This window comes from Colobus angolensis, unplaced genomic scaffold, assembly GCF_000951035.1.
Source record: "Colobus angolensis palliatus isolate OR3802 unplaced genomic scaffold, Cang.pa_1.0 Scaffold193, whole genome shotgun sequence".
Lineage (NCBI taxonomy): Eukaryota > Metazoa > Chordata > Mammalia > Primates > Cercopithecidae > Colobus > Colobus angolensis.
The window spans coordinates 3,016,611-3,030,341 of record NW_012115077.1 but is presented as its reverse complement, the minus strand read 5'-3'; the positions used below and the strand labels follow the sequence as shown (position 1 = coordinate 3,030,341).

The 13,731-nt window shown below is 50.4% G+C and overlaps 1 protein-coding gene across 3 annotated transcripts in view; it reads left to right on the top strand.

Moving 5' to 3' along the window:
* Positions 1–3,528: 3,528 nt before the first annotated feature.
* The window catches only part of LOC105510877 (galectin-9B), a 17,759-nt gene continuing 7,556 nt past the window's right edge, over positions 3,529–13,731 (top strand). For all 3 annotated transcript variants that reach the window (XM_011940870.1, XM_011940869.1, XM_011940868.1), the window contains exons 1-3: positions 3,529–3,671; positions 10,542–10,633; positions 12,617–12,818. In XM_011940870.1, the coding sequence (XP_011796260.1) occupies positions 3,633–3,671; positions 10,542–10,633; positions 12,617–12,818 (333 nt within the window). In that variant the 5' untranslated portion in view covers positions 3,529–3,632. The remainder of the gene's footprint in view (positions 3,672–10,541; positions 10,634–12,616; positions 12,819–13,731) is intronic.

Here is a 13,731-nt window from a genome sequence, read left to right as displayed (position 1 = left end):
TGCAACCTCTGCCTCCCAGGTTCAAGCGATTCTCCTGCCTCAGTCTCCCGAGTAGCTGGGACTACAGGCATGCGTCACCATGCCTGGCTACTTTTCGCATTTTTAATAGAGACAGGGTTTCACCATGTTGGCCAAGCCGGTCTTGAACACCTGACTTCAGGTGATTTTCCCACCTTGGCCTCCCAAAGTGCTGAGATTACAGGCGTGAGCCACCATACCCGGCCTACAGTGCTTGTTCTTTTATGACTGTTTTATTTCACTTAATGTTCTCAAGGACCATCCATGTTGTGGCATGTGCCAGAATTTCCGTCCTTTTTAGGGCTGAATCATTATGTCTGGCCCACGTTTTTTTGACCACTCATCTGTTGATGGAGACGTGTTGCTTTCACCTCTTGGCTGTTGTGGATGATGCTGCTACAAATATGGGTGTTCACATGTCTCTTTGAGTTCCTGCATTTGGTTATTTGGGGGATATACCCAGAAGTGGAATTGCTGGATCATACAGTAATTCTATGATGAGGTTTTTGAGAAACAGTCACGCTGTTTTCACAGGGTTCCAGTTTACTCACATTCTAGCAAACAATTGTTGCTTTCTGGATTTTTTTTAAATCATATGCATCCTAATGAGTGTGAGGTGACAGACTCCCTCAGTCTACAGGGCAGAGAACAGAGAGCCACCGAGAAAGGTCTGCGACTTTAAATTCTAGAGCTCTGAGCAGGAATATTCCCGAGGGCTGCTTCTAGTCTCATGAAGACCAAAGCTAACCACTGGGAATGGACTGTGGTGAGTGAAGGGTGCCGGCAATGTGCCTCGAAGTGCCTCCCTACTGTGTCGATTAGTCTAAAAACACGTCAGCCTTTGCGTATGACTGCGGCCCCTCCAGACAGGGCGTGGAGCACAGGGCCCTCCTTTATGGGCTGGACTCACTAGTGGGCTGCTTACCTGTGACTCACCTCCCAGGCTCAAGCTGATGCTAAGGTGCTGATTTGCTGGAACTCTGAGCTGTGCCTGTGTCTCCTTGGGCTCTGGGAGAGTTTTTCTTTTAGCAGTATTTTATGGAGATATTGTCTAGGTAGAGTAAAATGTAGACCCTGGTTTTCTGTGTGAGTTTTGTTTTGTTTTGTTTTGTTTTAAGACAGGATCTTGCTCTGTCACTCAACCTGCAGTGCAGTGGCGCCATCATAGCTCACTGTGGCCTCAACCTCCCAGGCTTAAGCAATCCTCCTGCCTCAGCCTCCCTGTAGCTGGGACTACGTGCAGCACCATGCCTCACTAATTTTTTTTATTTTTAGTAGAGAGAAGGTGTTGGGATATGGAACAACTGGAACTGTCATTCATAGCAGACTTGAGTGTAAAATAATCCAGGCTGGTCTCAAACTCCTGGGCTCAAGCAATCCTCCTGCCCCAGCCTCCCAGTGTGCTGAATTACAGGTGTCAGCCACTGCACCAGCCTCAGCCTGTTGTTAACGGATGTAAATACCTGTGCGACCACCACCCAGAACCAGATCCAGAACATTTCCAGCCTCTCAAAGACTCCTTTGTGCCCCTCCCAGTCAGAGACCCCCAAGGGTGACGCCATTGTGGCCTGTTGTTCAACTTGACTCGAGTGGAATTCTCACAGCGTGTGTCTGTTTGGATCTGGCTTCTTCTGCTCAGTTGCGAGGCCCATTGATGTTTCCTGTGGCCCAGCTCCTTCTTATTGCTGAGGGCTACTCTGTTGTGTGAAAACCACAATTCATTTCTCCCTTCTCTTTTGGTGAACAATTTGCATTGTTTCCAGCCTGGGGCTACGATGAGTAAAGTTTTTCAAAACAGACAAATATGTTTTCCTTTCTCTTGGGTAATTTTTTAGAAGTAGAAAAGCCAGAACCTAGAAGTAGATATTTGACTGTATTACAACTCACCAAGCAGTTTTTCTTTCTTTTTATTTTTTTATTTTTTGAGACAAGAGTCTTGCTGTCTTACCTAAGCTGGAGTGCAGTGGCGTGATGAGGGTTCACTGAAGCCTTGACCTCCTGGGCTCAAGTGAGCCTCCCACCTCAGCCTCCCACATAGCTGGGACCACAGTTGAGCACCACCACACCTGGCTAATTTGTGTTTTAAACTATATGTATAGACAGCGTCTTCCTATCTTGACCAGGCTGGTATCAACCTCCTGGACTCAAGTGATCCTCCCACTTCAGCCTCCCAAAGTGCTGGGATTACAGGCATGAACCACCACGCCCGGCCTGGTTTTCTAAGTTGGATTATTTTACACTCCAGTCTGCTGTGAATGACAGTTCCAGTTGTTCCATATCCCAAGCAATTGGCGATTGCCTACAAATGATGTGGCATGATGAAATTGTTCCTGGTGTCCATGGCGTCCGAGAGGATTGCAAAGAATCTCCCTTCCTTTCTCTCCTTTCTGCTCCCCCATATTGTCTACTCCTTAAACTGGTCAAATTCTATTTAATCCAGAGCATAATGGAGATGGAGAGTGCAGATGACACACATGGCCTCAGTCTATGGCAGCAGCTCAAAGGAATTAGTCTGCAAATTATAGTGCATCTAGGCAGAGCACAGGAAGGAAGAGAGGTGCAGACTCACATATGGCCCTGGGGCACCTGCCATCCCCTTGAGCCTGTACAGCCCTTACCCGCCCAGACCCAGCTTGAGTTCTGGGCCTTCTAGCCAGCACATCACTGGGACCTGGTCAACTTCAGGTAAGTTTATTTTATGGCTCCCTCCCCACTCTGCAGCCTATCCTGTTATTCTCTCTTCCGGCCAATTATTTCCCCTAACTAGGTGCTGAAGCCAATTAAAGGCAGTTCATGCCATATGTTCCTTTCCAGCCCCATGTCCCTTGAAATGTTCTATTAGGTCCAAGACTTCTCTTCCCATCCTAAAGTGCAGAAAATAAGGATAGAGAAGAGAAGGAGAAGAAAGAGAGATTCACTGAGAGGGAGGATCAGAAGCTCCTGGGCACCCCATACTCTAGAATAAAAATCTTCATTATGGTGTTTTTCTTGCAAAATATTCCCCTCTACATCATTATGTTTCTACATGAATAATATAAACTTAAAGAGGAGAAACACTTTTTGAAGAGTCTGAGAATCTTCATGTAGCTCAGGCTGCCATGAATTAGCTGTGCGACCTGGGGCATGCCCTTTAGACTCTGAGCCTCAGCTTCTCTATATGTAAAATGGGTTGAAGCCGCCCTTCCCCACCAGCACCCCGTGCACAGGCAACGCCCAGCCCCATTATTTTCTGGACTCTGTGGCCAAGCGTGCTTAGGACACATAGCCACATACTTCTGGGCAGTGTCATCTGGCAACTCGCTATCATGTCAGTGTGGTCAAGCATTGTAGACCTCTATGAACCAAATATGCTTCAGGCTTGGGTTGAGCACAGGAGAGGGAGGAGGGAAAGGTCACTGGGACTGGGAGTGCCCAGTTCCCTCTGTGAGCGTCACTGCAGTTCACCCAGCACCCTACCTTGCTCTCTCTGGACCCGCTTCCTCTTGCTGCTGGCTCCTCCCTGTTGAGTAACAGCCAAGTTGCTTTGGTTTCTATTTCTGTGTCAAGTCATTCCCTCTACAAAGGATTTCCTGGCAGGTGTGAAAGGCAGCGGTGGCCACAGAGGCGGTGGAGAGATGGCCTTCGGCGGTTCCCAGGGTCCCTACCTGAACCCAGTGAGTTCCAGGGCCGTGGGCACAGGGCTGCCTCCGCCAGGGGGACACAGTCCTGGGGCTCTGAGGAAGCAACTCCTGGGTGGCAGGAGATAGGGGTGGGGGCATGCCAAAGAGAACACAAGCAGGGCAGAAATGTCAGTGGAGGTCATCCTGGCACACCTGTGCCACGCTGAGCTCACTCATGCCTGGAGGGATGCTCGTCCCCACGAGTCATGAGGTTGACAGTGTTGACTGAGCTGCCCCATCCTGTCCTGTGTGCTCAGGGGAAGACATGTAGAGTGGGACGGTTCATGTAAAGGGGAAGCAAGCATCCTTCTGGGACAGTAAGGACACTACCCGGCATGGTAGTTAAGGGTGCTTACTGTGAAGATGGCCTCCCTGGGTCCAACCATTTACTGGCTGGTGGTCTCTGGGCCTCAGTTTCCATATCTGTAAAGTGGGAATAATACTTGAGACCCCACTCCCAGGGTTGGGCTATGGATTAAGGAGGTAGTGCCTCTAGTGTGTTTGAACGGTGCCTGGAACACTGTCAGAGCTTTGGGAGTGTTTCGTGTTATTGGGAGTCTGGGGGCAGCAGGGAAGCCCACCTGAGGAGGTGCCTGTGCTCTGAAGGGTGAGGCAGAGTTAACCAGGCATGGGCATGTGAGGGCATCTGCAGAGGGGCAGTCTCAGAGGTGAGAGGGGGCGAGGACTGTCCCTGCAGTGTGGGGTCAGAGGGCTGCAGGTGCCTTGCTGAAACTCTGTGAGGCTTATGAGTCCCCTTCATTCACGAAAAATCCAAGGCTCAGGGAGGTGAAGGCCAGTTGCCAAATGTCCCCAGATGGGAGTGGCAGCCCCAGGAGCCCAGGAGCCTTCAGGGGTCGCTGTCCTCGGCCGGGTCCTGTCATTGGATCTCACCCTGCCTTGGCAAAGAGCTTCCCGAGGGGCTGGAGAGGTGGGCTGATGGGCCTTTCCTGGGTGGGGAGGCAGGGTGCTAAGGGCAGGGAAGCTGCCAGGGCCCACCTCAGCAGAGGCCAGGGTCGGGCTTCGGTGCCCTCCAATGACACTGAGTCCAGAATGAGGCTGCCTACGTTCTGGTCTGCAGAGCTCGGCTCTGCTTTCTAAAATCCAGACAGGAAGTGAAGAAAGGAGGCCTGTCTCCTCCTGGCTGTCACCAATGACCCCTCAGCCACACTGTGGAGGCCCCCAAGGTAGAACCTGCACGGAGGGAGTGGGGGAAGCTGGAACGGGCTGCCGGTGCTGGGCGGGCCTTAGGGTCAGCGTGTGCCACCTTGGACATGTCACCCCATCTCTGGTTTTCTGTCAGAGAGGGGATCCCAGAGCTTCTTCCAGGTTCTGACATATCATTCTGGTAACTGGTTTTTACTTTCTAATCTTTGGATTCAGAAGGAAAATCCTCCTATGGACATCAGAGAGTTTCCGAGAGTTAAAGCAGGGCCTTGAAGCCCAGACAAGAAAGACGGTCAGTGCAGCCCCCATGGGTGTCCAGAGCACCCCTCTACCCCACGGGACTCCCCTGGGTTAGGACACTTAAGCCTCACTTGGCGACCCCTCTGGCAGTCGGAGCCACGCTTCCTCCACGAGCCGACAGTGGGGGAAGGTCATGCGGTTCGTTGTCCTGCTGAGGAGGGCTGAGTGCCAATGAGGGCCTGGCCTGGAAACCTCACTCCCACTTCTTTTCTGGTCTCATCTAGCTCAGCCTCTTTGGAGGGCCAGGGGGAAGCTGGAGCCACCTGCTGTTTGGCCCAGGAAGCACTGGGAGAGTCAGGAATAAAGACGTTCTCAGCTTCCTCATGAGAGGAAGTCTGTGTGGTGGTTAGAAGTGTGGGTGCTGGGGTTCAACTCCCAGCTCTGTTGCTGACCAGCTGTGTAGCTTTAGGCAAGTGACTGAACTTTTCTGTGCCTCAGTTTCCTCATCTGTAAAAGTGGCCGGGGTTGCTGTGAGGATAAATGTTCCTGCTCACGCCCAGAGCCCTCACGGTCACACATGGATCCAGATGCCACAGCAGCCTTAGCTGGGCAACCTCTAAACAACACATTTGTTCTTACAGTGTTGGAGATCAGAAGGCTAAAATCAAAGAGTCATGAAATGTGGCCAGCAGGACCGTGGAGCCTCTGAGACCACGGGGCACCTTCACTAACAGCCACGTACTGGCTCCTGCTGGCGGGCAGTCTTGGCCAGCCAGGCTGAGCTCCCTACTGGCGGGGCCAAGCCTGGGTGTCCTCTGGTGATGCAGAGTCCAGAACAAAGCCACCCACATTCTGGTCCACAGGACTCACCTTTGCTTTCTAGACTTCCAGATAAGAAGAGGAGGAAAAGTCCCTGGTCTCTGGGCACAACTAGGAACAGAGAGCAAGTTCTGACTCAGCAGAGGGATCGATTAGTTCCATGCAAAGAGCTGCACTGTCAAGGCCGACACAAGCCAGGGGCTCAGCTCACCGCATCACACCCAGTCCTCTCAGAACTCTTCCGGGTGGTGTTACTGTCCTACTATTCAGAGGAGGGAACTGGGGCACAGGTACATCAAGCGACTTGGCCAATGTCAGAATTGACAGTGTACAGAGCTGGGAGGCGAGCCCAGGCCCGTGGGACTATAAATCCAGTGTCAAAATCCATCCTCCTGCACCTGCAGAGCAAAAGTAGGTCCGGTTGTTTTCCTGGGTTTCCTGGACACACAAATCTAAATTCCACAGCAGCCTCGGCTGGCCAATCTTAAAACAACAAATTTATACTCTTAATGATTCTGGAGGTCAGGTGTTAAAATCAGCATGTCAGCAAGGTTGTTTCCTTCCGGAGGCTCCAGGGGAGAACCTGTTTCTTTTCCTTTTCCAGCTTCTAGAGGCTGCCTGCATGCCTTGGCTTATGGCCCCTCCTGCCATCTTTAAAACCAGCAGCTTTGTCCAGGCGCAATGGCTCATGCCTGTAATCCCAGCACTTTGGGAAGCCGAGGCAGGAGGATCTTTAGCCCAGGACTTGGAGACCAGCCTGGGCAGCAAAGTGAGACCATGTCTCTACAAAGAATAGACAAAAATTAGCCAGGTGTAGTGGTGCATGCCTGTAGTCCCAGCTACCTGGGAGGCTGAGGTGGGAGGATCATGTGAGCCTGGGGAAGTGGAGGCTGCAGTGAGCTGAGACCATGCCACTGCACTCCAGCCTGCATAACAGAATGAGATCCTAACTCAAAAAAAAAAAAAAACACACACACAAAACAAACAAACAAACAAAAAAACCCAAAACCAGCTTCTTGCTTCTGTTGTCACATCTCCTACCTCTGACTTTGATCCTCCTGCTCCTTTTTATAGGACCTTTGTGATTACATTGGGACCACCTGTAAAATCAGGACAATCTCCCCATGCCAAAATTATTAATTTAATCACATCTGCAAAGGTCCTTCTACAACATATTCACAGTTTCTGGGGATTCGAATCAGGATGTTTCTGGGGGGTGGCCCACTGATACCCAGTGTTACAAGTTTCTTGTAAATTCTTCCAGAGATATTTTATCTATAAATAAATAAATTCGAGTCCATAGCCTTCCCCCACCCACTTTTTATACAGATGGCATCATTCCGTGTCGGTGCTCAGAGTTTTCCTCTTTTTCTTTTTCCTTTCTGTCCTCTTTTTCTTTTTTTTTTGAAGGCTACACAGAACCTGTTATATTATATGGAAATACCCTAATTTATTTCACCTTTTTCCTGTTGGAAGGCTTTTAGGCTCTTTCCAGTGCTTTGCTTTATAATCCTTTGTGTTATAATGCTGCAATGAATAACCTTGTTTGTAGGATAATATTCAATTTAAAATCTCATTTTTCAGGCCAGGCATGGTGGTTCATGCCTGAAAATCCTGGCCCTTTGGGAGGCCAAGACAGAAGGTTCACTTGAGCCCAGGTGTTCAAGACCAGCCCTGGCAACGTGTCGAGATCCACTCTTTTCACAAAAATTTGAAAATTAGTGGGGCATGGCATGGTGGCATGTACTTGTTTGGTCTCAGGTATTTGGGTGGCTGAGGTGGGAGGATCACTTGAGCACAGGAGGCAGAGGCTGCAGTGAACCACGATCACACCCCTCACCACACTCCAGCCTGGGCAACAGAGTGAGAACCATCTCAAAATAAAATAAAATGAAATAAAAGTCTTGTTTTTCAGAATTTGGGGGTGCCATTTAAGACATTTTGAAACCTCACAGAACTTTTTGGGGAACTTGTTGCCTTGGAGATTAGCCTGCCCTGTCCCACCCCCATGATCTGTACTTGCTCTTTCTCCCTCCTGGCTTCCTTAGTTCAGCCTTGTGTGCACTTGCGAGCCCGTGTCCATTACACTCTGCCTTCAATTCTAGATGCTGTGGTGTGAATACGCTTGAACAGAGGCCGCATGCTTCCCAGGAGGGTGTGTATTTCCAGTGTTGTATCTCATGATAGTGTGAAAGGCTCTGGAGAGAATCACAGGCCTCCACAAACAGACAAGGGGGAAAATGTTCCACAGACGTGTTTCAGGGACAACAAGCTTCCCGATCCTAGGCCGTGCTGGTCCATACCTGAATCAGGCTGACCCTCCTACCCCCACATTGCGGGTGTAGACAGGGACAAGAAAGAGAAGTCAGAGACACAGAGAAGCTGTGATTTGCTTGAGGTCACTAAAGTACTTAATGGCAGAGTTCAGACCTGACCTGGGGACAACAAAAGACACCCCCTCAAATCCATGGGGAGCAGAGTCTGTCTGAATCAGATCCCAGATGTCCTGGGCCTTTCCGGTGCCAGGTGTGTACACTGAGCTAGGGCGGGTTTCCCAGGGTCCTGTGCGGTCACAACTCAACAGTGCAGACCAGAAAGCAGTGGCCAGTAGGCTGAATTTGGCTGGCAGGTGTTTTCTGTTTGGCCTGCACAGTGTTTAACTTGTGATTATAGGAAATTCAAACATGCAGAGAGAATTGTACCATCAACAACACACACCCATCACTCTGCTCCAACAACGATCAACTCAGGCCTATCTTGCTTCATCCTATACCCTCCCTCGCTTGCTTCCCTTCCCACCCTTAGATATGTGGAAGCGAATCCAGAGATACCATTCCATTGCAAATATTTCATTGTGTATCTCTATAATACGGGAATTTGGGGGGTTTCATTTGAGACAGGGTCTCCCTTTGTTGCCCAGGCTCGAGCGCAGTGGTGCAATCGTGGTTCACTGCAGCCTCGACCTCCCAGGCTCAAGCAATTCTCCTGCCTCAGCCTCCCAAGTAACTGTGGTTAAAGGTGTTCACCACCACATCTGGCTAATTTTTTAATTTTTTGTAGAGATGGGGGTCCCACTATGTTGCCCAGGCTGGCCTCAAACTCCTGGGCTCAAATGATTGTTTTGCCTCGAGATTGTGGATGTGAGCCACTGTGCCCAGCCAGGAACTTTTACATAATCCTTTTTGACAAAAATTTTCCCCCAAGAAATTAGAAAGTTTTACCAAAAAAAAAAAAATCCAGGTTTCTGTCTTCTCTTAAAACTTTGGAAGCTCTGCCAATCCTGGGCCCAGATGGTAATCACTGGTTAGCGCTGAGTAGATGTTGACTTTTCAGGCAAGGGGTGTGACGTCTACTTTGCCACAGTCCCCACCACTCCTTACTGGCCATCTGACTCATAACACATCACCTGCCAGGCTCCTTTAGGCATTTAATTTGTGTTGGAAATTGACCTAAAGGAGATATTAGAGAAGACATTAAAAACTTGCAGAATGTGAAAATCAGCCAGGAGATAGAACTGTGCTTTAATGCGAGTTATAGAACCACACTGGATATGAGGCATTTCAGAATAAACTTTGAAAACTGGAAGTACCAGTTTGTGAATTTCGCTCAGAGAGAACAAGGTAGGGGGTGGGTGACAGTGGAGAAGCATCTTCTATGTGCCAGTCTCTTCTACCACAGGCTTTCTCTCACGAAATCATCAGTCATATGCGGTAGGAGAAACACCTTCCTCTTTTACAGATGAGGAAACTGAGGCAAAGAGAGGTGAAGTAGGCTTCCCAAGGCCACTCAGGTCATGAGCAGCAGAGCTAGGATTCAGACCTGACTCTGAAGCGATGCATCCTCACCACGGCCCATCGCTCCTTTAAAGAGCCCCGGACAGAGAATTTGACAAAGTGGTAGCCCGTGGGGCCTGGGATGGGTGGGGAAACTACACTAGGGCTTGGGGCTGCTGAGGGCCTGAGGGAATGAATGGGGAGCCCAGGGGCAGAAGCAGAGGAGGGAGCTGCCCCCTGGCTACAGAGGGCATCTGGGAAGAGGCTCTGCTGAAGGTGGCCAGGAGGGCAAAGGTGACGGTGGCCATTGTTATATGGTGGTGGTGGGGAGAGGGACATGCCTTCCTCTTGTCCCTCTCAGGTGACCCTCTTGGTGGAAACTGCAGACCCTTTATGGGTCCCTTTGCTCCCTTGAGCCTCCTGAGTCTCCAGCCAGGGCCCTGGGCACTTTGCTGGGAGCTTGGCATGAGGTCCAGCAGCCCCCATTACTACCTAGTTCCTTACCAGCCCAGGGCATCTGCCTGCTACTTCCCTGCCTGGAAGGAAGGCCTTCAGCCTGGTGCGTTCCTGATGCAGCCTCCACTGCCTCTCAGACTCTCACACAAGCTCAGCTCCCTGTCGTGTCCTCTCAGGGCCAGGCTTCTCCTTATCACAAGCTTAGACTGTCTGAGTAACTAATTGGATTTGTGTCTGCCTCCACACAGGACCCTAAGACCCCTGGGGCTGAGACTCCGTCTATACTGGTCATAGCCGCACCCCATCCCCTTGCATGGCGCTGTCACACCCAGGCTGGCCACTGACTAGCACTAGAGGGGAGAAAACGGGAGGCCGGCCACCTCACTGACGGCCCCACACCTTCTCCCTGCAGGCTGTCCCCTTTTCTGGGACTATCCAAGGGGGTCTCCAGGATGGACTTGAGATCACCGTCAGTGGGACTGTTCTCAGCTCCAGTGGAAGCAGGTGTGTGTGTGTGTAATGATGGAAACATTTCACTCCAGTGGTTTACTTGGTGACCTTAGTAAACCACTGTGCCTGGGAGCCTGGGTTAGTTCAGACAACAACATCCAAGCTCACGTGCCTGGCTCAGGGGAGGCCCAATGCGTCCCTAACCCATGCCGCTGGGCACCACTCCGCAGGCACAACCTGCAGCCAGGGGCGCCATTAACCTGGACTCCGGGATGAATGGGGCCCTGGGAGCTGGCCGTCTAAGGAGGGAGTGGGATGGTCAGAGTTGGAGGTTATGTTCTGGGTTGAACCCTGCACACTGTGACTAAGAATTACAAAAATCAAACTTCCTCTATTTCCCATCACTGCTCTCATCCACTCTGAAGCTCTCCTTCTGCTAACGTGAAAATATTGAAAATTGACATTCAAAGTAATTTGGTCTCTTTTGATTTCAAGGCCTTTTCTGGAAACTACTAAGTCAATTCAAAATACTAACATTGTATCAGGGCAGTTTCCCACTCCCTCCTCCCTCTCAAGATGGGCTGACTGGGAACACAGAGGAGCTCACATGGCTTCTCAGGGGCTGGGAGGGCTCTAGACCCTCAAGCAGGCCTGGCTGACCTCTGCTGAGGAACCCCGACCAGGGGGCACAGGGGTGTGCAGCTCTCTCCTGTCTTGGTGGGAGACCACGGGTGGCTGCCTGCTGAAGTCTTCGGGGCCCACAGAAGAGCCTCTGGTCTCATGGCTCTCTCTCGGAAGCCTCTCTGCCTCAGTCCCAGGGGACCTCTCCTTAAGACCTTCTGGGCCTCGCAGATCCCAGCTCAACCTCAGCTCGGCCACCTAGATTCTTGGTGACCTCCTCCGCCATTGCCATCCTGCTGTGGGACTTCTCTGAGAGCCTGCAGTGCCCCCAGGATATGCCACGGGCAGGGAGGCCCCGATCCCCCTGAACCCTGCAACGAGGGGAAGCAGGACCAGGCCTCTGATCTTCCACCCCTTCGTCTCTCCCTCTCCCTCCGCCTCCCCCACCTCCCAGCACCAGTAGGGCTTCCCACTCCCATCCTGTGGAATAGAGACAGATCCTACCTCAGCGGGCGCTCTCCTCTCAAGAGATTTCTGCCTCTCCCTTCCTTGGGGCAGGAATTTCCAAAGGACTACAGGGGTGAAGCTGAAGGACCCCAGAGGAAAAATACATGCAGAGATATTTCTAATGCAATCTTCTCCATTTATTCATTTAATTAATTAATTGTTTTCTTTTGAGACAGGGACTCTTTTCTTTCACCCAGGCTGGAGTGCAGTGGTACGATCACAGCTCACTGCAGCCTCGAATTTCTGGGCTCAAGAGATCCTCGCATCTCAGCCCCCCAAGCAGCTGGGACTATAGGCATGCATCATGATGCCTAGCTAATTAAATATATGTAATATATATATTTAATACTTTAAAAATTATATATATATATTTTTAAGTAGAGATGAGATCTCGCTGTGTTGCTCAGGCTGGTCTTCCACTCTTGGGCTCAAGTGATCTGCCTGCCTCAGCCTCCCAAAGTGTGGTGATTACAAGCGTGAGCCACTGTGCCTGGCCCCAATTTCACATGCTCTTTACATTTGTTCTCTTCTTTCCCACTTAGTCAGCCAAGTGCTGGCCTCCAACAAGTGTCCACTGGCACAGAAGGCTCTGTCTTCTAGGTGTGCTTAACAACTTCCATCTTTGATACCAATCGGTAATCACTTTCCAAGACCTATGCTTCTTGTTTGCTCATGCCAGCACTTTTCCTTAGCCATTTTCTACTTATTTTTAGAAAATCATGCTGTAAAGGCAAAATGCAATAATTGCACAAAAACACATTGGATCCAAATTAGAGAAACAAAAAGGATGCCAACCAAGCAGTCTCTGCCACGCAGGTTCTATGCAAGATCCCAGACAAATGCAGGCCAGAGGCGCCGAGGCCCTCCTCGGCCATGCCACATAAGACTGTTTGCTTTCCCTGGGCCTAGGTTTGCTGTGGACTTTCAGACCGGCTTCAGTGGAGACGACATTGCCTTCCACTTCAACCCTCGGTTTGAAGACGGAGGGTACGTGGTGTGCAACACGAGGCAGAAAAGAAGCTGGGGGCCCGAGGAGAGGAAGATGCACATGCCCCTCCAGAAGGGGATGCCCTTTGACCTCTGCTTCCTGGTGCAGAGCTCGGATTTCAAGGTGAGCAGGAATCCCCTCCCCACCTCTCACCCACAGGACTCCCAGCCCTATCAGGTAAATGTGAATGGCCTTTAAGTAATCACTTTAATTGACATTCAGCCGGAGTGACACCACTCTACAGATAGCACGACCATTTCCTTGTAAGGTGTTACCCATGGCTGTGTAGTCTCCTTCTGCACCTTCACCTGAATCTACAGGTGCGCCTGCTGCTTCTTTTACTCTGAAAATAAGAACTAGAGGAGTCACCACGTTGCTGTTTGGTGTTGTGTGTCTTTGAATTCCAAGCTCATTCCATTCCTCTGCTGTCACCATTCCTCCTCTCCAGGTCGCTGGTAACATTTATTTTTCAGCGACATTGTTCCAGCCTTTATCCAGGGTCTATTAAGAGTATAGTTTTGTAAGCACATTGCAAATTACCTTTGCAAGCAGAGTAGGTCTCTGGGCTGAGAAGCCCGTGGGTAAGTGAGTCTGAGTATGCTTATCTGAGATAAGGATGTTCCCATCCACTCAGTATGCAACCCAAGGTCACCTCTCCTCTGTTCCCCATGAGTATTTTATGCATATATAAATAATATCCCTGCAGTCATAAAAAAGAATGAGATCATGTCCCTTGCAGGAACATGGATGGAGCTGGAAGCCATTGTAGGAGCAGAAAACCAAACACCGCATGTTCTCATTTATAAGTAGGAGCTGAACAATGAGAACACATGAACACAAGGGGGGAAACAGCACACATTGGGGCCTGGTCAGGGAAGGAGAGCATCAGGAAGATTAGCTAATAGATGCTGGGCTTGATACCAAGGTGATGGGTTGATCTGTGCAGCAAACCACCATGGCACCTGTTTACCTAGTTAACAAACCCGCACATCCTGTACTTGTACCCTGGAACTTAAAATAAAAGTTGAAGGGGCTG